General features: G+C 39.1%; 1 protein-coding gene and 2 long non-coding RNA genes across 4 annotated transcripts in view; 1 reads left to right on the top strand and 2 right to left on the bottom strand.

The window, feature by feature from the left end:
- The window catches only part of LOC309708186, a 114373-nt gene extending 109307 nt beyond the window's left edge, over positions 1–5066 (bottom strand). The window contains exon 1 of the long non-coding RNA XR_014277206.1: positions 4805–5066. This is a non-coding gene — a long non-coding RNA (uncharacterized lncRNA). The remainder of the gene's footprint in view (positions 1–4804) is intronic.
- LOC309708179 (perforin-1-like) lies at positions 240–13778 on the top strand. The gene is made up of 11 exons (XM_082535968.1): positions 240–316; positions 435–683; positions 3379–3665; positions 5455–5534; positions 5872–5917; positions 6288–6412; positions 7379–7517; positions 7615–7695; positions 11812–12308; positions 12407–12500; positions 13121–13778. Exons 3-11 carry the CDS (start codon positions 3396–3398, stop codon positions 13331–13333), a joined length of 1545 nt encoding a protein of 514 aa, XP_082392094.1. The 5' UTR covers positions 240–316; positions 435–683; positions 3379–3395; the 3' UTR covers positions 13334–13778.
- A 4936-nt stretch (positions 13779–18714) lies between these two features.
- Positions 18715–24880, bottom strand: LOC309708185. Of its 2 annotated transcripts, XR_014277204.1 has the most exons (6): positions 24811–24880; positions 23256–23308; positions 19863–19939; positions 19706–19767; positions 19295–19432; positions 18715–19208 (listed from the first exon to the last, which is right to left on the bottom strand). It is a non-coding gene; the product is annotated as an uncharacterized lncRNA (long non-coding RNA). The 2 variants fall into 2 exon arrangements; XR_014277205.1 differs by lacking the exons at positions 23256–23308; positions 24811–24880 and adding an exon at positions 22216–22572.
- Positions 24881–25118: the final 238 nt, after the last annotated feature.

Raw genomic sequence — 25118 nt, 5'->3', positions numbered from 1 at the left:
CATTAGAAAGGAAGATCCCAGGAAGAGCGGTTCGCAGTCCGCGTCTCCTCAAACGCACGAGTGCGCCGGCTCGCTTCCCTCTCTTTCGGCGTCTCGCTTTCCTGGTCAGAGTCAGCAGTAAATCTTCCGCAGATGCGACAAATATTGGAAATAAATCCACAGGCGTTGTAGTCCTGTAGTTAAGGAGCTCTTCTCTGGTGTACGAATATCCAGAGGAGTGCCCAGACACAGAAGAAATGCACAAAAACAAAACAAAAGTAACGCACTGAAGCACCAGGGCGACCATCCGCGGCGCCATCTTGGACATGATACTCAGGTATTCAGTAGTACTCATTTGGCATAGAGGGTTAGCTGGCAGTAGTGCATGACTGGTGTGCTCATCCGCAAGTTCAGCATGTTGTTTGCTCAGAGATGCTCTTCTGTGTACCTGTCAGGGGTTGTGGGAGGCGAGGAAGAGATGACCCAAACGCTGGACTCACGGTGCAGAATGACGAGGATTTATTGGAGCGGGTGAATGAACAAAGCAGGAACGGCAAGACTAACTAACTGACTGAATGGCTGGCTGGCTGAATAACTGAATACAGACAGGAACGACAATAATGGCAACATCAATGACACGGCACTGGACTGGTGGAACTGGGGAACATAAATACACAGGCGGAATGATGAGTGATTAGAGACAGGTGAGTGAACAGCTGAACATAATGAACTAATGATAAATGGGAAGAGAACTAGAACATAATGCACAGAGTAAGGCTAACACAATTAAACAGGAAGTAGAACATGCAGAGAATGAACAATGAAGACGAACTGAAAATACCGGGTCAACGGCCCAGGAACCCTGACAGCATCCTGGTTTTAATGAGTGGTTATGCGAGTTATTGTCACCTTCCTATCAGCTCAAAGCTGTCTCATCAGCAGATTCAGCAGATTCAGAATGCTTTATTAATCTCTGAGGAAATTATGTGGTTACAGTTGCTCCAAGACAATAAGAACAGTAACAGACTGAATTAAATTAAATAATACAATATATTACAAAGTTCACAAAATTGGGAAATAGCTCTACTATATACAAATAGCTCAATTATAAATATTCAGAATATTACAGAGATGAAATTTAATTCTGTAAAAACTGTTAAAAAAATCTTGGCCATACTGTACCTTAAAATAGAGGATTATCCATGGTATGAATCCATGGTATGAAACTACACACTTGGGCATTTTCACTGAGAAAACTGGATATTTTCTCTTTTTCACTCACTCTCTGTAACCCCTAGAGGTGATTTTATGGGAAACAATTTCTATATTACACCATCTGACATCAACATGCCATATTAAAAGTTACTTAAACTTCAGCAGGATGATCATGTCTATGTCCCTAAATGCACTCCGTTGCTACCATTAGACTGGCTTATTATATATTTGCATTATTGAGCAGCTGAAAGGGGGGAAGATACTTTAATAACATGCATGCTTAATGATCTTTGTGTTTACCTCTACAGGCAAGGTATACTACTTCAAACACAACACTAAGTCTCTTTTGAGAGTCTCTTTGTGAGACTTTGTCTGTGTGTAATGTTTTTACAGTTTGAAAATGAATAGCCTGACTACTTAAAGGTCTGGATATTAATTGAAATTGTAAGCCTAGGTAGTGATGGAACATGTTTTATAGTGAATAACATAACAAGTTTACAAATGAAAAATACAAATGTGCAAAAGGAAGTTGATTTACAGGTAATGTATTCATTTCACTGCTGAAAACAACTAGTAAAAGATTTCAGGTATGTTTACACACAAAGCTGCTTCAGGTAATGCCAAACACGTGAGTGACACTAGGAGCAATTAAAGTCCAAGGGCACCTGTGGGTGTAAGAAAAACAACTGAAGAAAGGAGTGAAACAGGGAAAACAATCAGAGCCGCAATAATAAACGTGACACATTTACCCAGAATGAAGACAGACTTTATATCTAGTGACTGCAGAGCCAGCAGTACAACACTGATAACGCCTCTGTTACCTAAACATTTATTATTAAATTTGGCATCCATTCATCCATTCTCTTCTGCTTATCTTTATCACGGTCGCAGGGCTGAGGGATGGAGCGTATCCAAGGTGCCATATGGGTACAATTGGGGCACAGGTCGCCAGTCTGTTTATTATTTAATTATATTGTTAATTGTGTTAGTTATTTAAAAAAAATTTTAATAAATAGATTTGGCAATGAAGATAAAAATATACATGGTCCAAATCATTTTTGATATTTGAACCAAATGTGCATGTGTGGCATCTCTGTTGTTGGAATTTTGTGGTTTGGGGGCTGACAGCCCGCTTTCTCTTACACATATACAGTTACATCTATTGTTAAGAGGGCACATAATCTCAAACAGCTTCTCAGCATTGACAAGGAAGTTATTCCAAGGACACTTCCTTAATCCAGGGTCCAAAAAGCCATTGTTGGTTTGTTTAACGATCCTTATCTTTGTTGATTTGTAGCACGTGTACCCATCTTATTCTTTAAAAGCTGTGCTTCTCTGTCTGTTTTTGAACAAGTCTTGTTGGCTCATTGTCCTGCTTTTGTCTGAATTGCATCACTGACAGAGGAACAGCAACTTCAACAGTATTTGGAAAAGGTAGAAACATTTTTTAATGGTACACAAAGTTATTGTTAACTTTATTTTAATAAGACAGACAGAGATACAGTGTTTAAAGAAAGCCTCTCCTTTTATTTGTTTATGTATGTGTGCTTGCATTTCAATTTAGTGATTTTTTTTCTTATCTTCTTTTAAGTCAAGATCATTTTACATGTGAGTCAAGTCAATATGAAAAATGTTGACTTGAGTCAACTAACAATACTTTATTGACTACAGCTTCTCACACAAGATACTACAGTATATGATATTGAAACCATATTACAAGCACAGCATTTTAATAAAAAGGAAAATTACATTTTTGATCAGTGATGATTAAAACAAATTTCAGAAATCTCTGCCATGGAAAAACTGCGAAAGAGGTATCCAGATTTTTTTTTTTTTTTTAAAGCACACTATCTTAATGAATGTTTTTAAATACAGGTAAGGAATCACAGAGAGTTGATTCTGTTCATCCAGTCACAGAATTTTAAGTGGGAAAAACATTTCCTCACCCATCGAGCCTCAGCTGACTGCAGGTTTACTCAAGCTTATAATATTATGCAAATCACTAATACGCACACTGTTGTGTCCTGTACTGTTTATAAGGTTGGGGAACCCTGCAGTCAGGTGAGGCTGCATGTTTGCAAAAATTTGGTGTTCTTTACTTTACTGAGAACTTTAATGACGATCACTTATCTCTCTCTCTCTCTCTCTCTCTCTCTCTCTCTCTCTCTCTCTCCAAAATATCAGTCTTTTTCACTGCAGCTATGCTGTCTTATTTAACCCCACCTCCTCTCTACCTGAGCCTCCTTCTCTTTCTGTCCTGCAACTCCGCTGTTCTTTCCTGTCAGACTGGAAACTACAGCCAGTGTAAGGCTGCTCCTTTTATACCAGGTCACAACCTGGTGGGGGAGGGATTTGATGTGGTCACTCTGCGACGAAAGGGAGCCTACGTGATTGATGTGAATACCTACCTCACACCAAGTGAAACATGTACTCTCTGCTCCAACCCGCTTCAAGGCAACATGCTGCAGAAAGCAGAGGTGGGACCAAGTCATTGTTTTGCAAGTCTCAAGTAAGTCTCAAGTCTTTATCCTCAAGTCTCAAGTCAAGTCTCAAGTAATGTCAGGCAAGTCAGAGTCGAGTCTCAAGTCACTGGTGTAAAAGTCCGAGTCAAGTCACAAGTCTGAAACTTTGAATTTCAAGTCCTTTCGAGTCTTTAAAAAAAAAAACGAAAAAATAATGTTGCAGTTATGCTAAATGTAAATATTAGACCATGTAATTTTAAAATCTGTGTTTTTCTCAACACATGACAAAATAGTGAACTTAGAAAATATACACAAATTGTGAAATTGCACCTCTTTAAAATGCAGCTCAATTAAACCTAGCTCCAAGAATAATTTTCACCGACAGTTCTGAGATAAGCTGCATGTTATTCTTGGATGCGGTTGTAGGACCGGCTTTAAAATCGCATGACAAAAATATCATACACATTAAAAAAAAACTGTATCACCAACGTAGCCTGGACAACATTTGCTAGTTAGATGAAGTCAGCTATCTCATCGTAGCATATTTATATGCATATTTATAATCATACAGTTCTTGGAGTGAGTGCATACACTCATGAAGTTTAGTAACTTCCGGTCACTGCAACAAGCCCAGGTACAGTTTACCGACAGATGGGTACAGGACCTTGAAATGCACCGTGTCGAACGAAAGACCATCGTACGTATCATAAGTTTACCAGTCTCACAAATTGTCGTCATAAATACACATTCGTTAACCGTTTATTAATAGGACCTTTGAGCTCAACGGTAATTAATTAGTAGTGGAAATAATTTCTGGTACCCATCACAGAAATGTAGCAGTGACAACAATATTGTATGCTGTAATCGTACTGGGCAATTAGTGATACAAAAAACCTGTTTTATCCTGTTCTAAAACAGGATAAATAAAAGTATATGTTTTTGTCAATGTACCATAATAACAGAAGCGAAACGCAATATTGTGTCAGGACAATTCACTATTTATGCACAATAAATAAAGGAGCATAGCGCGACAATTTCTGTTCAGCGCCAGACTTGCTTGTAACCTATATCACCAGTTATGTTATGAAAATGACGTATTAACTACTAAAAAACACTGACCTTTGTGTAAATGCTTGGAGCAGACTAACCTGTGAGCTGGAGTGTTCTGGGACGTTATATTTGATCTTTGAATGGCTGCAATCCAGACCATCCGTCGCGTCTTTGTTACTTCGGAAACATGGCTTGAACAATTTCTCTTCAACGACGTAATCCGATAACAACCGATCTCTTTACCCGTCGGCTTCCCGTGGCTGTCATGCGACCGGCTATTGCAGTTAATAATACAACGGCTTCTTGACATTTTTGTGGTTTTTTTTATCGCTGTATAACTGATTTTAATTGAAAGCCTGCGTGCGCTAGTACCGCTTGCCACGAGTTCCCAGAATCCTTTGCGGTTCTACCCGTGAATGACGTCACATTTTCAATCTCTATATAATATGCATGTTAAATTTTATATTTGGGGTAAAATATCAAGTCTTTTCAAGTAAACCGGTTCAAGTCCAATTCAAGTCCCAAGTCATTGGTGTAAAAGTCCAAGTCAAGTCACAAGTCTTAGAACATTTTTTCAAGTCAAGTCTAAAGTCATAAAATTAATGACTCGAGTCTGACTCGAGTCCAAGTCATGTGACTCGAGTCCACACCTCTGGCAGAAAGTAAATAAAGATGCAACAACAAAGAGCCATTTGAACAGTAGCACACACTTTATGTGTACATGTTCATGATCTGTCTTCATTTTCAGCTGCCAGTCTCTGCAGTGGACTGGCGTGCATTCAGCCGATGTAGTGCCGATATTTACAGCAGCATCCACACCTCTGTTAGGTATAGCCTTATTATTATGTTATATTATTATGATTGCTTCACAGTTAGTGTCTTACTGAGAGAAGGTTAAATGTTGTGTGACAGTTGAGTCGCTATCTAAAAATCTATATCTGATTAGTTCAGTCTCTGGCAGTGATGAAATTCAAGGATTTTTACTGCTAGACACCTTTTCTGATGTATAAATTATCTTTATTCTCTTCATCATATTATTCAGAGCTAATCTAATTACAAAAACAGGTCCTCATCTGTAAATACTAACTGTTTAAAATAATGGAAATCACCTTTGAAATCAAACTGAAATTTATCTGTGATTCTTTACTGTGAATTGTATTCACAGCTCTCTGGTTGACACCTACACCTCCCAGGACAGTACTGACTGGAAGGTAGGGCACATTTCACAACAGTTATTTACATAAAATTAACATATTTTGGTATTATCAAATAATGTCAATGTTACAATAATGATAAACATGTCAATATAGATAGATTTTTTTTTTTTTAAAGTATATGGTCTTAAGTCTTATTAGGAAGTTTTAACCTCATATTTTAAATACTTTTTCAGATTTTTGAAAAATGGTCCCACCACCAACATGTGTTTTGCACTTTGAAACTGAGGCCATGTTTGAACATAAATCGAGATCTGTAATTTGGGACAGATAGATCAAATAATGTCTCATTATTGGCTGGCAAAAAAAAAAATCAATCAGTTGAACACACTAATTTATTTATTCTTTTTCTTATCTTTCATAACAGACTGGCCTAGATTTAGGGATATTTGTGGGAGGAAAGCAATCTGCTGTGTATAACTTTGCATCAAAAAGGGCCGCAGAGGACCGCCACATCTTCAGCACACACAGGGTCACCTGCAACCATTACAGGTAGGCTGTGAATAACTCAGAATAGTCATATAAATTTGGGTTATGTTGCTGGTTACAGAGATCATACAAATCCACTATTCTTAAAATCAAAAATTCTAAAATTCACAGATCTGGTTCATTTTCTCACAGCGCAAATTATATATAAAGCAATAAATAACCTGCTTCCTGACAATATTCTAAAAATGTTTTCTAAAAGGGAACGGGGATACAATTTGAGGGGGGAATTAAATTTAAAACATCCTCGTATCCGTACAACATTAAAAAGTTTTTGCATCTCTGTGTGTGGAGTGAAGCTGTGGAACAGACTAAGTAAAGATATGAAGCAATGTCCAAGCATGGCGCAGTTTAAAAAGAGGTTTAAGGATATGGTTTTTACAGGGTACAGGGAAAAGGTAGAGATTTGATAGGGTGTTCTTGTCGAATATTTTCATGTGTGTGCGCATGCACGGGTTTGTTGGTATGGGTATGTATATAATATATATATATATATATATATATATATATATATATATATATATATATATATATATATATAATTGTAGGCTGTGTATCCTTGAGGTGTTAATGGGGTTATTGAAAATGTGTATATGTGCGTATGTGTGTATATACGTATGTATGGATAGATAGAAACATATATGTGTATATATTTAAAAAAAAAAAAATTACACATAACATATAATGTAATTGCAAGGAGGTATTTCTGTAGTCTATTGATACTAGATAGTGGAAAAGGGGTGGGATTAAATAAGCTTATGCTTCTTCCTGCTCCTTTTTGAACATGGACGTTATTTGGAGTTGTGGTTGCTCGTTTTCCTTTTGTTTGCTTTGTTCATTTGTCTCTTTTAATTCTATTTTTTTAATACTTTTTCAACATGTTCAAAATAAAGATTCAATCAATCAATCAATCAATCTTTGTTTGAAAAGCTTCTGTTGAGATCATTTACTAATCTGTCTCTTTGTGTCCAGTTACCGAGTATCAAACAGTCCGTCTCTCAGCTCTGAGTTCAGTAAGGATTTAACCAAGCTACCACATTTCTACAACAGCTCCACCAGAGCTCAGTACAGTGAGCTTATACACACCTACGGCACACACTACATCCGCCAGGTTAAAGCACATGCTGTGAATTTTCTTATTATTCCTTATTATTATTATATTTCTTCAAAAAAATGATTTATAACACCGACTTTGCACCACATTGCAGATTCACCTTGGTGGTCGACTGAGGCGAGTCACAGCTGCACGAACCTGTCTGTCCTCACTGAATGGACTGTCCTCAAATGAGGTACTTTATAACACTTATTAAAAGCATAGCATTACTGAGGCACTTCAAATAATTTTATCTCAAAAATAGCGACTGAAAATGTAAGAGTAAGACTAATTGTTCTGGGCTTGGCTGCCCCACTCGCTCGCGGACGCGAGGGCGAGACCCATGGGAAGGGAGGACTGGGGTGGTAACCTGGGAACTGAGGACATCCTAAAGAACCAGACAGGGTGTGGGATCCCTGCCACAGTTGAAAGGCTTACATGAAAGGGGGCCGCCCAATTTTCTCCGCCGGCTAGATTCTGTGCGAAGGGGGCAGCGCCTCTAGGCTGTGCGTGTGTATGTGAAAGTGCGAGAGGTTGCATCTCGATTGAAATTGAGTAGTTAAATTCACCACAGGTGACAGCCTGTATGGGAGTGGGCCCAAGTTCTTTTGCTGGCTCGATTCTGAGCTGAGATTGTCAACTGTTACAGTTGACAGTCTGCCTGACAGTGGGGCTAAGTTCTTTCGCCGGTTAGACTCCGAGCTGAGTTCGTTGGCCCGCTGTAGTGCCTCTAGACTGCCTGGGTTAATTTTGGGCTTAGTAAATTAGACTTAAAGTTGAATTTTGCATCTAAAACCGTGTGTGTGGGTTTTGCATAGCGAGACACGTGCTCTGTATAGTATGTTGGCTCATGTGCCTGCAGTTACCAGACTACATATTTCTATACATACAGGGCAGTACCTCTGTCATGAACAGAGATGGGCAGTAACGCGTTACTTGTAACGCGTTACTGTAATCCGATTACTTTTTTCAAGTAACTAGTAAAGTAAGGGATTACTATTGCAAAAACGGTAATTAGATTACCGTTACTTTCCCGTAGGAACGCTGCGTTACTGCGTTACTAAAACCGTGATTTTTTTGCGAGAATGTCTCATGACAGTGACGTAAGCGAGTGCGACGTTCGTGACAACAGCTGTGTGCAGATCAACAATGGATCATATATCGAGTGCCGGAGAGAGTATGAGCGTGCAGCGTTTAAAGCGTGGAAGTACTGACCTTACTTTGAGTTTGATTCCATAAAAAGTGACAAAAACATTAGCGTCCATTAGCATTGTGCGTGGGAAGAAAACATCTTTTTACAGCGAAAAAAAACCCTAAACTTCCAAGCAAGCTCCGAGTGCGCAACGACGTAATGGGAAACTCACAGAGAAACTGCCGTATCCTTCCACTGACCGCTGCGGCACACCTGCACCAGGGTAAACCTCCGCCTACCCAACTCCTGCTGTACAGGTGAAAATAGAGCAACAGGACCGCTAGTCTTTGATTTTATTTATTTTCTGCTGTGTTTTACTTGCATCTATTTGAAAGAGTGAGTGTAAACACAAAAAAAAAAATATATTTTATGTGCTGGAATGTTCAGAAAATAGGTTTAAATATTAAACAAATTTCTTCCAGTCAGAGAATGTTGCATATAATTACATTTTTGCTTGATGCATAAAGTTAAAAGATTAAAATTAATAAAACTATAAAAGTTTTAAAAAGAGACTTTTCCATTTGATTACATTTTGTATGATGGATTATGCAGAAAAAGTAGAATTGGGCTGAAAGATCTATCACTTTATCACCTACTCAGGTTGTAAATCGTGTTTTTAAAAAGTAACTAAGTAACTAAGTAATTAATTACTTTTGAAAATAAGTAATCAGTAAAGTAACGGGATTACTTTTTGGGGGAAGTAATCAGTATTTTTTCAAGTAACTTGACCAACACTGGTCATGAAAGGCCAAAGTTAACCCTGTTAAAGTTGTGCCATACTGAACAATAATGCCAATGATTTTTTGTTGTTGTTTTTGCTTTGTTTTACATAAACTTCTATAGTCCAATATTATCTTAGTTATTAGAAACTTCAGTTTTTCTTTAGTCCAGACTCTTACTGATCCTGTAATTAAGTATTCGATCAATAAAGCTATGATTAATATCTTAGTGACATAATTTGTAGCCTACATATTTCGTCACCATAATTTTCTGTCCATCCATCCTTCCGTTCTCTTCCACTTATCCTTATAAGAGTCACAGCTATCATAGGGTCATAGGTTGTCAGCCTAACGCAGGGCTAATTAACCCAATTTTTGAGACATAACATTACATAATGCTGCCAAAATTTAGATTAATGCTCAAATGGATGACTTTACACAAGACAATAGAAAACAGAGAAGTAAGTAGAACAGTCTTTAGAGTTAAAATTGACATACATGTGGCACACATCTTGATGAACTGGATTTTTTTTTAAATCTGAGTCTGGATGTAAACACCTATTTTCTCTCATCTTTCAAAATTGGTTTGACAGTCCTTCATACACTCTATCATCTTCATTTATAATGTCATCATCTTCTCTCTCCACAAGACTGCTTGTGTGCTTTGTTAAGAGAAGAGCATATGCATGATTTAAGTTGGTTTTAATACAACAGCTTTGACATGTTTATGAAACTGACGTGATCAGACAGCCCCGCAAAATCTTCACAAACTGTGTTTGTGTTTGTTTTTTTTGTGTGTGTGTGTGTGTGTGTGTGTGTGTGTGTGTGTGTGTGTGTGTGTGTGTGTGTAAATACAAAATGCAGTTTTTAAATGATGATCTTATTGATTAAGGGAGCAAAGTTATCCAAACCTATCTAGTCCTGTGTGAAAATTGTGATTGTCTCCTCTTGTTAAATCATGCGTTACTGTGATAAACCACACTATTTGAAAAGCTGAGTTCAGGTTAACTAAACACACTCAGGCATGATTACTGGCAGACCTGTTGAATCAAGAAATCACGTAAATAGAACCTGTCTGACAAAGTGAAGCAAGGTAAAAAGCATCTCAACAAGCCAGACATCATGCCACAGTCTAAATAAGTACTTGAGAAACACAAAAGTCACTGCCATCTATCAGTCAAGAAAGAGTTACAAAGCTATTTCTAAGGCTTTGGGACTTCAGTGAACCACAATAAGAGCAATCATACATCAACTGAAAACCTGGAACAGTGGTGAGGCTTCCCAGGAGTGACCGGCCGACCAAAAATACTCCAAGACCACATTGACAATTCATCCAGGAGGTCACAAAAGACCCCAGAACAACATTAACTGTAGGCTTCGTATGTCTCAGTTAAGGTCAGTGTTCATGATTCAACAATAAGAAAGAGACTGGGCAAAAATGGCATCCATGGGAAAGTTCAAGGAGAAAACCACATCTGAACAAACAGAACATAAAGGCTCGTCTCACATTTGCCAAAAAACATCTTCATGATCCCCAATACTCTGTGACTAATGAGGCAAAAGCTGAACTTTTTGGAAGGCTTGAGTCCTGTTACATCTGATATAAAACTAACACAGCATTTCATGAAAAGAACATCACACCAGCAGTAAAACATTGTGGTGGTTTTGTGATAGTATGGGACTATGTTGCTGCCTTAGGCCCTGGAAGACTTGCTGTGGTATTTGGAACCATGAATTCTGCCGTCTACCAAAACATGCTGAAGGAGACAGTCCGGTCATCTGTTTGTGACTTCAATCTGAAGCGGACTTCTGCAGCAGGACAATGATCCAAAATACTCCAGCAAGTCCACCTCTGAATGGCTTAAAACAAAAACAAACTGAAGACTGGAGTGGCCCAGTCAAAGTCCTGACCTGAATCTGATTGAAATGATGTGGGATGAATTTAAAAAAATTTCAAAAACCCTGAATGGCTGAGTTTGTGGCTGAAATACAACAATTCTGAGTGGGCCAAAATTAATCCACAGCGCTGTAAAAGAATCATTGGCAGTTATCGCAAACCCTTGATTGCAGTTTTTGCTGCTAGGGATGGCCCAACCAGTCATTAGGTTTAGGGGAAAATCACTTTCTCATACAGGTTCATGCAAGTTCTTTCCCCTTAATAATAAAAACCTTCATTTAGAAAGTGTATTTTGTGTTTATTTTGTTATCTCTATCTAATATTTAAATTTCTGTCATGATCTGAAATATTTAAGTGTGACAAACATGCAAAAAACAAAAAAAAGGAAATCAGGAAGGGACAAACAATTTTTCACACCACTGTATATATTTATAGTACAGCTAGAAATGCAGAGAAAATGCCCTTGATAGACACTGACATTTTGTTTCCCTTCCTGTCCTGCAGGTCCACTCCTGTTTATCACTGGGTTTCTCTGTCGGCTTGGGAAAATTGAAATTATCCAGTAACAGACAGTCTTGCAACAAGGTCCTACAAAACCAGGGTCTCTCGTTTATGTACAGCACTGGACTCCACCAACACTACACAGAGGTGGTAGGAGGCAATGGTTGGTTGGGAGAGTTTGCACTCACCCAGAATGACTCCCTCGGCTTTCTAACTTGGCTGAGCACCCTGAAAGATCACCCAGATGTTGTTTCCTACTCCCTTCGGCCAATCTATAGCCTGATGACAAATGGCACACAAAAGGCAGGGATGAAAGCTGCCATAGAAGAGTACTTGGAAGATAACGCTGTGAGAAAGTCACCCAATGAGCCAAACTGTGGGTGGCACATTCCTAATCTGGCTTCCAACTGCTGTCCTCTGCAAGCCTGGAGGGGGACGCTAAGGGTTACCATTGTGCGAGCCTGGAATTTGAAAGGAGATCCAGTTGGAAAAACTGAGGGGTGAATAGACTCTTGTCTATTAAGATCTGGCTGGTGTGGTATATCAAGCAGACTTAATAATTCTTCTGCTGCTCTTCTTTCTTTTCTTCTGATCACAGCTATGCTAAAATGTGGTTTGGTTCCTTCTATCGGAAGACTCGTTGGATTCGGTCAAACAATCCCTGGTGGAACGCGAATTATGATTTAGGCAAGGTCAGTAAACCCTCATTATAGATCATGATAAATTGTTTGGCCTCACAGTCAGCAGAGTTGATTTACTTTTCAAACCTGAAGCCTATCAACAGTTTACTACGGGTTTTTTTCTTGTTCTTGTTTGTTTTTTCGACACAATATATCACACAAAGCCATAGTTTAGCTAATACCTAAAAAAAAATGCAAAAGCATTACCTCATCATCAATCCAAATAATCAGACTCTACTACTAAACTACTAAACTTCTGTTTTTAAGTTGAGCTTTAGAACCGTTGTAATGACAAATACCATGTATGTTAGTTGACTTGGAAGAAGTAATGTTAGCTAGGTAGTGGTTTAGCAAACATATACATAAACATATATGCATATTCATATTCAAAGAGCCATTCTTTAAATTGATTCCAATAATCAATCTCCCTCGAATCCACCGCTGTGTCTTTCACACAGTTAATGACTCCTATGGCCCAGTTTTAAATGCTGCTCTTATTAAGCATGTACAAATGGTTTATGGATTTGTCCTATTTCATTGTTCTCGTTTGTGTTTATTTTTCACTAGTGCTAAAATTAACATTGGTAGGATAAAACTATATTAAATCTTGTTTGATTAATTTTCTCATGAAGGTGGACACACACTTGGGTTTGAAGGTTGAAGTTTGGGACAAGGATGTATGGCATGATGACCGTCTGGGATCATGTTTCAAGTATCTTCAGCAGGGGACACACACATTCACCTGTCCAGCTAAAAGAGGTGGTTTTGAGGTCCGGTACACTCTGGCATGTGACCCTCATCTGGCTGGAGATCGGTGTAATCGTTACAAACCATCTGCAAAATAAGAAATATATTTTGTATGTTATCTTCATAATAGTTCTGTTGCTCTAATGAACTGTAAAGATTAATGTGATACTTGTCAGTTTATGCATTTATTTTTCTACTACTAAGACATAACAATATTCCACTTGTTCTTTTATATTTGTTAGAGTTTAGTCACCCTTTTTTTATTCATATGAATTTGGTTTACTATACCCTAATATTGCTTAATTTAAAAAAAATTAAAAAATCTTTTTTCTTTTGGTTTCAACAGATTAAAATGATAAATATAGACTTATAAATCCAAACCCATTACATCAGCTGGTTTGTATTCCTACTAATTTGTGAGTCTAGTTTCAGTAATGTAAAAATGTATGTGAAACCTCTAAAGGACTGTAATTCACATAAGACCTCTAATTAATTCATTAATTAAATGGATTAGTGTGTTCAAATGTTTAACTGTGTGTATTATATGCAATAAATGTAATAAAAATACAAAATAAATAATGCAATTCATTTTTTCAGATCATCATGTCTTACTGGGATGTGACAGGGCCAGAAAGTCAACAATTGTAACTATTTATGACTTACAGACAGTATTTCCCGCACTATAATGCACACGTAAAATTCTTTAATTTTCCTTGTTCCTTGTTCCTTACATCCGGTGTGCCTTACATATGAATTGTGGTTGTGCTTACCGATTTTATGTGTTACACGGCTCTCAAAAATCTGTCAAAAAAAGTTTTAGAATAACTTTGGTAAGCTTCGAAGCGGCACCGTTCGATGGATTGTCGAAGCATTACGGCTAATATAGTCAGTAGCCTTGCGGAGTAATCAGGGTCAAAGTCCATCAGCTTCAGGTCCCAAAGTCAAACAAACACTGCTACATCACTGAGAGTTAAAAACTGTCCAAATTCTTTCATCTTTAATAAAATGATCAGCGTTGCTGCTTTACCAGGTGTAACAATTAAGTTTAACATCCAGGCATCCATGAAAACAGAATTTATTAAATTTAACGGAGTTAGAAGTTAACAGGAAGTTAGCTCGCTAGTTTCCACCTACACATGATATGCCATGTTCTGACTGAGAGATTTCTGAAAAAATTAAAACGTACAGCTCTGCTATCACTTCCAACATAAACGAAGACAGAAAACGAAACAGCAGTGACTTTTGTAGGGCTACTGAAGTTGGACGAGCTGGTATATAATGATGTGCTACGTGATCACTAGTGACACAGCTATGTTAGCATAACATAAGCTGGAGCATGAACGCTAACTTATTTCCACTTTATAAAAGTTAACGCCAGGGTTCCCAATGGTTAGAGACAAATGCAATCGCATGGCAGGATGCTGTAAACGCACCAAACTTCCGTCAGAAGAACAACTGAGACAATCCATCCACAATACGAGGTTAGTCATTAATATACTGCAAAAACATGGGAATAGAGCAGCTGCCAGACAATTCAACAGTAATGAATCAACGGTACGGAAGTGGAGGAAGCAGGAAGAATGAGTTGAGTAAACTTTGACTTATCTGACTCTTTTGTTTCACTCACTTAATGCGCCTTATAATCCGATGCACATTATGGTCTGAAAAATAGGGGAGTTCCTTGATCATTAATATGCAAATTGTCAGTGGTTGATCAACAATCCATGGTTGTCCTTCTCTCCTGGAACGGCTGGAGCTTTCTATAGGCGCCTTCCCAGCTTTGACAAATGTCCAGCTGGGATAACCACATTTACTCCGGGCCTTCTTGATGTGATATTCTTCTGCTTCCCTGGCCACTGTGTCTGTGGGAATGGCGTTCGCTCTCTGTTGTAGCGTCCTGATGACACCCAGTTTATGCTCCAGTGGATGATGAGAGTCAAACCTTAAATACTCATCCATATGTGTAGGTTTACGGTACAATGAGTTTTGATCAGTGGTCATTGATCAATGGTCATGAAAATTTGCATATTCAAGGAACTGACCTCCCAGCCAATTGTTCCTTTAGTGGTGCTAGTTTCAGTCATTATACAAATGTACTGTTTATAAAATTGGGGAAACCTGCAGTCAGCTGAGACTGAAGAAGTTGGATGAGTGACGAAACGTTTCTCCCTCTGACAAGGCTAGGCCCAGATGAACAGAATCGAACTTTGGGGATTTACTTACCTGGATGATTGAGCATGCATCAAGAAATTGAAAATGCATTTAATTCCTATTGGAATATTTTGGGGAATTAAACAAAATAATTTCTCTACAGCTCACTGGTTGAAGCATACACCAACCAGAACAGCATCGACTGGAAGGTAGGAAACATGTTGAGTGAAACATGCAAATCATATTATTATCACTGTAAACTGTTGATGTAGTCCTGTAACCATTTCTAGCTCCATGTTTAAAAGAGTATCCCATGACTGAACATTGTAAGGACAATATTTAAAAGAACAAAAAGAAGCGAAATTACCAGGCAACTACAGTAGAGCCCTACAAACATCATACATACATGTTTTCACCCTCAACTTTATTGAGGAAGATCAACCCCATGCTTGCTTTAATACACAATTCAAAATAAGAAACAATCACCTGCAATAACATGCACACACTATGCACTGTAATACACAGGAACAGAAGATTGTGAGAAATGTGTCTCTGTAGAGGCTATAAAAATAATCAGGAAACAAAGGTGGTGGCCGGGCCTTAGTCCATGGGGCCCGGCCGGGGACAGCCCGAATAGGAGACATGGGCCCATCCTCCCGCAGGCTCACCACCCACAGGAGGCGCCATAGGGGTCAGGTGCATTGTGTGCCGGGCGGCAACCATACACACTATGAGGCAGTCCTGTTTGAAATTTCCACCAAATCTACTTTTGTGTTTGTAGTGCTGTGTTTCCTCAGTGGATGCAGATGGTCAAAGTCTGTGATTTCAAATATGTATAGTGTCATTTCTCTACATAACACAGAAATATGAATTTACAAATCAAACAATTATTCAGAAACAAAATGTGCAAAACCCAAAATAAACTAATCTTCAGTTTAGAGCAAAGGAATCATCTATTAATGTTGTGGAGTTGTTAAACACACACAAACTGCTCTAAGATGAATAACTCAGTGTGGAGATCAGGGAAATATTTTACTGCTACTATTCATAACCATCATCATTACCATTACATTAATTATCATTTCATCAAAGCATTTATTCAATAGATTACACATGTTCTTAGTTAAGATTATTACACCTATCACAGAGAGCTTCAGTCTGGTAAAAGGTTAGAAGCATCAACGGGCGGGGTGAGGCTGAGTGCGTTGGAGGTCGAGACACACACACACAAACAGTAGTTAGACTCATATTTAGGTAAGAGTTCAAATAATAGTTTGCAAAAGCTTGTGACTGCAAAATTGTGTCTGCCTAAGGGACAGTTTGTTCCAGGAGATAAGCGAGAGTTAGAAGATTAATAGGAAGCACCTGGCCTCGAGATGGAGAAGATGTCCTTTTAAATGTGTCCAAAGTCGTCAACAGAACATTTGTGGTTTTGAAACTTATGCATGTGTTGTATCTGCTTGACGCATGAGGGGGCGTCATAAACGTAAACCCTGATGGTATAAAACAACTGCTTGTGTATCATTGGGCGGAGATCGATGCTGTCTGTGGGCAGTGTTCATCTCTCCACGCGCGTGTTCATTAAAATCATTGTCTGACCGAAGCTCTTCTGGACCATTATTGTTTTGTGCTCACCCTCAATATTTGAACTCGTAACAAACAGCAATAACGGCAAAACATGTAATGGACGTGCTGGTCCACTAGACAACATCATGTTGATGTAATGCTTTGGGTCTCTTATCCAAAGTAAAGAGGCTGAAATAAGGTGTCCATGAGTATCAGTTTTCAACATTCAGTATTAAGAGCCAAAGACTGTACGGTTGGGCCAGTCGTCAAGTCCTGGAGCAAAGTGAGCCTGCAAATCAGTAAGATGCAAATCAGTTTATACCTTTCATTTAATGTTTGAATTTGTTTATTCTGAGTTTTATTGTTCAGTTAGTTTCCACAGTTCATATATCATGTGTAATTTTTCATTAGTTTCAGTGTTTGTTTGTATTTTATTCTATTATTGATGGTTGTGTTGACAGATTTGTCCAAATTTAAAGCTATAGATGTGAACTTTTGGTTCCTTTATTATTACCTGTATAATTAGTTTCAGTGTTTGTGAAGTGGGGAAGGAGGACCCAAATGCAGGACTCGTGCGATGAACAGTGCTCTTTATTTACAGTGGAGTAAATAAGACAACACAATAATCCCTTGAGCTCCCTCGACTCCTGTGTCATGTCTTCACCCAAAACTCTGTGCTCTCTGCTCCCATGGCTGCTGTCCACCTGTGCTCCACTCTCCTCCTCCTGGGAAAAAAAACAACAGAGGCAGCCGTCAGGACACCATGCCGCCTAATCAACAAAAAACAGTCCCAGTCTAAATAATCTAAAAGACCAGCTCCAGTGATGGCAACACACAGTTCTAGTGACCAACCCAGTGGGCGGCACTCGAGACAAAGCAGTTCAGGTGGCCTGCATACATTTAGTATCAGGCTTTACAAAAAAAAGTATCAACTATGTTAGGATCCATGTTCATCATGTGTGATGTGTGTTTACATTTGAAGGTGTTTGTGGATTTGTCACCTCTCTTCAAGGTGTGGTTTGTGTTTGATGCTGAAACAGATAAAGACTGCTGATTGGCTGAAGTAGGGTCCAATAAAAATTGTTTGGTTGTTGGTTTGGGCACTGCTCAGGTCCACATTAAATAAACTGCTGCTCGTGTGTTTGTAGGTTCTCAGTCATCCAGGTCATGGTTGTCTAAGGAGCCTGGAAAGAAAGCGACTTTACTTCTTTAAGGTTCTGGATGATGTTTAACTTCTGATCCAAGAAGCTTCTTCAGTTGATGTGCTTCCTTTGCTCATTTTCCACCTCTGCACAGTTTCATTTGATGACAATGCAGTGCAGTTCTCCCAAACATACAACAGAGGGCGCTATGCACATTCACTGAAGTGCAGAAAAATACAAGTGGAGGAGGAAACAAACAGAAGCATCAAGAGAGAAAACTGAAGTGTTCAAAGCGAGTTACTTTAGTCTCTTATTGTAATATTAATCGACATCTAAACATCACGTTGATGCTTCATGTTTGAGTTCCGTGTCCTTTTACTGCTCAGTTGGAAAATATTGATGCAATTTAAAAGACGAGGAGAAGAGTAATTTCTCTGTACTACTTCAAAAGTAATTTGAAAGCACTGCATTGAATTCAGTGTTTAGAGTTCGGACAAAACAATGGACGGTTTCAAGAAATGTATTTTATCAACAAAACTTATTTTGATGGTTACTGTATTTATTTTAATGCCCTCAGTGCAGTGATTGAAAAAAATTTGATCTGACACCAATGAGCCAACAGCCTCCACGTAAACATTTCCACCCCCAACAATCAACTCAGATTTATGAAGTCTATCATGTTCAGGCCCTGCAGCTGATTGGTGGCATGTCTGATCAGAAAGCCTTTCTGCATCTTCACAGTGTGAGTCTGAGAGTTTCTGAACAACAGGATGAGCTGCTACACACCTGACACCACATTCAAACACACACAAGCTGCAAATCTGACACAATATTTTAGACCAAAGAAAAAGGTTCACAATTTGCAGTTAACATGAAGATATTCTAGAGTAGAAACAACACACAGCACACAAGTTTCATGTAGAGATGATTGTTTATTCTGGATGTTATTTTCATTCAGTTATTTTCCATTATTTTGAGCAATTTTCTGATTTATCCAGTTCATGTTAGAACAAACATTCACAGTAACAGCTGGTCCAGTACAGACACGTTCAAAAACAGAACTGATTACACCATAAATCATGTTGTTGTAAATCACTCCACCACCAGAATCACCCTGAGAGAAGAGAAATGTAGTTTGTGCTCCCCAAAATATCTAAAACAAACACAGATGATATACAGTAATATTAGCAGTCAACCAACCCCACGTGCATCTACTTGATGTTCTTCCAGACACAGCCTGTTGTTATATGGCACATATGCAGTACACTGAGAGTATCTGGTAGGCTCACAGTCAGCAACACACGTCTGCACACTGAAGATTAGGTGGTTCATCAGGGACTAGAGAAAAAGGAAAAGAACAAAAGTTATTCATAATCTTTCAAAAGCTAAAATTTTGAGTAGAATGATGTTTCGTCTTTTTTTATGTTTCCAAATGATTTTTAAACAAGGAACTTGGCGCACAGTATATCTACTCCAAAATTTACAAAAATAAAAAACTTGTTCTTCATTCAGTATTAAACAAAAACATAAATGTAAGTATAAAACAGTCACAGAAACCGAAATCAGATTCTAGCATTAACTGTGAAATAATCAAACAAAATATGGTCTTACGTGTGTGGCCGGTGGCATTTACTCTATAACCACCAAGTCCTGCAACCTGAACGACGTCTCCTCTAGAAACAGACAAAAAACAAAACAATCATAAATTAATTTCACATCCATCCATGTGACATGAACACAAAATAAATCAATAAATCATATGATGTACTCTGCAGGCTGGGTATTTCCAGGTGGCTGAAGTGTTTCCAGGCTCCTTAGACAACCATGAGCTGGATGACTGAGAACCTACAAACACACACGAGCAGCAGTTTATTTAATGTAGCGGTGAGCACTGCCCAAACCAAAAACCAAAAATATATATTGTACCCTACTTCAGCCAATCAGCAGTCTTCATCTGTTTCAGCATCAAACACACAACCACAATTTGGAGAGAGGTGAGAGATCCACACACCTTCATGAGAGGAGCCACTAATGTAAACTAACACCACACATGATAATCATGGATCCTAACATAGTTGATACTTTTTATGTGAAGTCTGGCACTAAACCTCTGTGTTCCTGTCATACTGCATGTACTATATATACATGTAGCATATACAAAGCACAATAATTAAGCTGTTAATAATTAACAATGTCTTCTGTAAGTATTTCATTTTAAAATACACATCCATTCATGCATTAATGTTTAATGTGTGAAACATTTAAAAAGTTAGTTAAATAATAAATAATAATAATGATAAAAACCCTCTGTAAAGGACTTTTGGATTTGATGCTTTATGTCTGGATCTTGCGCTTTTGCACCATCTGGTGATGAACAGTGGAATGTAGAGTTGGTTGCATTTTTGGGTCTCCACCCAACCCCTTTTTTGCTAGCACACATCGTTAGCTCCACACATGGAAAAAGTAATGTTCAAAATTAAATAAGTGCAAGAAATCAGAATCAGAATCAGAATACTTTATTGATCCCTGGGGGAAATTATTTTTTGTTACAGTGCTCCATTATAAACCAACATTAAGACAAGACAGACAATACACTAACTAAGAATAGTACAATATATACATATATATACATACATACATACATAAGTCACTCATAAATAAATAGCTGAAAAAAAAACGTGTAGTTGTAGCAGCAAACAGTGTGTTAAGTGGATGCGTTGTACAGGGAGATGGCCACAGGCAGGAAAGATTTCCTGTGTCGTTCAGTGGTGCTTTTCGGTAATCTCAGTCTCTCACTGAACGAGCTCCTGTGACTGACCAGCATGTCATGGAGTGGGTGGGAGGTGTTATCCAACATTGTCTTTATCTTGGACAGCATCCGCCTTTCCGACACCACCTTGAGGGAGTCCAGCTCCATCCCCACAACATTGCTGGCCTTACGGATCAGTTTATTAAGTCTGTTGGCACCTGCGACCCTCAGCCTGCTCCCCCAGCATGCAACAGCATAGAGGATCGCACTGGCCACAACAGACTCATAGAAAATCCTCAGCATTTTCCGGCATATGTTGAAGGACCTCAGTCGCCTCAAAAAATAGAGACGACTCTGGCCCTTCCTGTAAAGTGCTGTGGTGTTTTTAGCCCAGTCCAGTTTATTGTCAATGTGTACTCCAAGGTATTTATAGTCCTCCACAATGTCAACACTGACCCCCTGGATTGAAACTGGGGTCAAGTGTTTCCTGGTCTTCCTGAAGTCCACGATCAGTTCCTTGGTCTTTGCCACGTTGAGCTGCAGATGATTCTGCTCACACCACGTGACAAAGGAGTCGACCACAGCCCGGTACTCTGTCTCATCATCCCTGCTGATGCATCCAACCACCGCAGAGTCATCAGAAAACTTCTGAAGATGGCATGTCTCTGTGCAGTGGCTGAAGTCTGTGGTGTAGAGGGTGAAGAGGAAGGGGGAGAGGACAGTCCCCTGTGGTGCCCCTGTGTTGCTGATCACCTTGTCAGACACACACTGTGGGAGACGTACATATTGTGGTCTTCCTGTCAGGTAATCAACAATCCAGGACACCAGAGAAGCATCCACCTGCATCGCTGCTAACTTATCACCCAGGAGGGTGATAGAAAAAGCTAATAAGGCCACAAAGGACTATTTAGCCCCTCCTGGAGGTCAGCTTACTTTGTTTGTGTTCTTTAAATGTTTTATTTTCTGTGATTGATTACGTTGTGATTGATTTACACAAAGTAGAAGAATCCATTTTGATGTGATGTTTTTAAAAAAATCGTTTTCTTCTTTGAGCAGTTCTCCCGGGTCATCGAGACCAGAATAAACCCCGTTTTATAACTCTACATGGTGCCTACGTCAACCTTTGAAGGCGCTACACCCTCAAAAGAATCAGCTGTACAGCACATTTGCTGCTGTTGTTACCAGACACAAATATAAATGTGCCAAATTTTAGATCACAGGAAATATTTCTTAGAGCAGATTTTAAATCAGTAACTTTGCAAATTTAGAGGAAATGTTTTTGGACAACAAACGTGTCACATTTTAAACAGGGTTTGAATAATCAGCGCTGACATACAGGCATTTATGCGCTGGGTATAACAGACATGCTTACCGTGTGAAAGGACCGCGGATGTCTTGGAGCAGAGAAACATGCTGTATTGTTGTTTTTCTTTATTGCATAAGCAGCGCCCGACTGTCAGAAACGCTCTGTGCGGGTAGCAAAGTCGGCTCCAACGCACCTGCAGGCATCCATTTGAAAGAAAGGTGTCGCTGCGGCTAGGCTCTCGGGACAGTCAGGCTTTTATTTATATTTGCGGCATTCTGGTGCGTTAAAACTAGCAGCCTGTGTCCCGCTTAGATCACCATTCCGAACATTCAGATATTTAAATAAAATGATGAATCGGCGAGTGATGAGGAGCCACGTAGATCCTAAAATGAGGTTTGATTAAATTAAACTCTTATGAACAGTGATGACGCGTTCCAAACAAACGATGCTTTCTACATGGCCAAATTGTGTGCTAACTACCTCACAGCGCTGTGTCCGGGGTCCGAAAAAAAAAACAGTTAAAACGATATACCTTGCGAAAGTTGTGAAGTGCTGAGGAAAATACTGTGTGTCTGATGGGGTGTTTTTATATAGGTGGACTTGGTTTCAGTTGACCTCTGACATGGAGAGATGAAAAGAGCAGTTTGTAAAGAAAAAAGGTGAAAAACTATGGAACTACAGTTGGGATGTGTGTGCTGGGATGCTCTTGATAAGTATGCAGCTTTTATTGTTTTATGACTTGTTTTGCTGACTGTTGGGGCCCTACCTGTAACCCCCTCTGTCTAATCATCAAGTCTTACTGTTGCAGTGCGTTTGTGTGGCTACTAGACAATTATAGGTTGCATTAAAGGAACATTGGGGCGTCGATACAGTGCTATTGTGGCTAGTTAAGAATATGTGGTTTTTAGAAGTATCACAAGAAAAGTTTATTTCTAAAGGGATACATGTTGTTTGTGGTACTCTGTTTTAAAAACTATTAGCCTCTGTGTCTTTCAGAGCACAAAAGAAAAGTGAAATGCTCCTAAACTAGTTAAAAAGTTATATTACTACTGAGGTTGAGGCAGTAACAAAGTTCTTTAAATCATCAGGCAAAAAAATCCAGAAACCTTGGGTTAGCCGTGGCTATCCGGGTCATCTGAATAGCCTCCTTCTCCTCCTCCTGCACAGGAAATAATCCAAAGTCCGTTACATTCCAAAGAGTCACTGAAATAAATGTCTGCTGGGTAAAACATGGTCAGGTTAAAAGCGAGCCGTTTAATGTGGCTGATAAAAGGCAGATGCACACAAGAAAGAACCTAACTAGTAGTGATGGGACGTTCTGTATCGAGGCTTCGGAGCGTGTGTCGAGTAATGGAGGGGGCGTTTCCGCGAAGCGCGTATCGAGGCTTGCTTCATTTATGGGAGGAGCTGAAAATGATGACGTCCGAAGCCTCGCTGCCCGGCTGTACCACGTGACTGGTTCATGAAGTGGTTCGAACTTTGCCGCGAGATATGACAGCGATATAAACCCCTCAGACTTCATTCACAATGTGGGTGTTTGATGGAGAGTTGCGGTTAGTGAGAGTTTGGAGACAGTTTGGAGGTTTATGAGAGTGAGGAGAGAAAGTCAGGAGAGAATAGAGCCAGCTAAGAAGAGGAGGATGTCCTCCCCTGTGTGGGAACATTTTGATCTTATTCCTCCCAACAAGGTATGTAAATTTCTACAGAAGATGTATTTTCATGATACTGATGGTGCAATACAATTTATGTTGAGCTGTCTTGACTTTTGTACAAGGTGAAGTGTTTTCTATGTGCCAGGGAGCTGGGATATAACAACAACACCTCATCCATGCTTAGGCACTACAGAGCTTTGCATGAGAATAAGGGGGACACCGATTGTGGAGCAAGACCAGGTGAGCCATCAAATGCCATGATAATATAGCATGCAGTAATGTTACTAAATGATATAACAATATTATACAGCTGTAATAAGTTACGTGTGTGATGTTTATATTTGTGCTTTGTCTTTATTGTCTTTCCTCAGGAGAACAATCTCAAATAGATGAAGACCTGGTCAGCATGGTGATTGAGGACTCCCAGCCATTTAGCATTGTGGAGGACAAAGGATTCAAAAGATTTGTTAAATCATTAAATCCTAGCTATGTTCTCCCCACTAAAAAGGTCATAAAAGCAGTGAAAATTTAGTTTTTACAGAATAAAATGTGAACAGGCAGGACTGAGGCTCAAAGCCTCAGTGTGTAGCTGTCCATACCTCAACGTTACAAAAGCACAACCACTGTCCACACCCCAACCACACCTCACCTCACAGTAAATGATCATTTCCATTTCAAGCATTTCCAAATAATCATTTTCCATACTGCCACTATAAATATACACAGTATACTGCCATCACTACAATATACATGTTTTACACACTCCTTTTGTTGTTGACATTTACAGGCTGTGTGCAAAATGCCACACTCTTCAAATTCATGCCAGCTATTATTTTTACGTCCAGTAGGTGTCCTGCTAGAGCAAATGAAGCTTCATGAAGCTTCGCGTTGGGGTGAACCAATTGGATGAAAAGCTTCAGTGCTTCATGGGGCTTCATCTGCCCATCACTACTAACTAGAACTAAACTGGGAAAACTGAATGCTAAACACAAAAGGCAAAGAACAAAACCTTGAACGTTGCAAAAAACATAAACATGGAAACTCCTGGAGACATGGAACAACAGACAACCTGACAAAGAATGAACAGAAACACACAGAATAAATACACACAAGGGTGATTAGGGGGAAGTGGAAACACATGGGGAAACAGCTGACACTACTCTGACATAACGAGACAAAGGAAGCAAAGCTGACTACACTGACATAGGACACAGACCTTCAAAATAAAACAGGAAACATGAGACGCAGACAAGACAATATAAACTTGATAACATAAGACACGCAGCATGAAACACATAAAGGGCAAAGGGAGACTAA

This window comes from Aulonocara stuartgranti, assembly GCF_965226115.1.
Source record: "Aulonocara stuartgranti genome assembly, chromosome: 6".
In the NCBI taxonomy this organism is placed as follows: Eukaryota; Metazoa; Chordata; class Actinopteri; order Cichliformes; family Cichlidae; genus Aulonocara; species Aulonocara stuartgranti.
The sequence above is the reverse complement of the archived record's forward strand: the minus strand, read 5'-3'. Positions and strand labels throughout refer to the sequence as shown.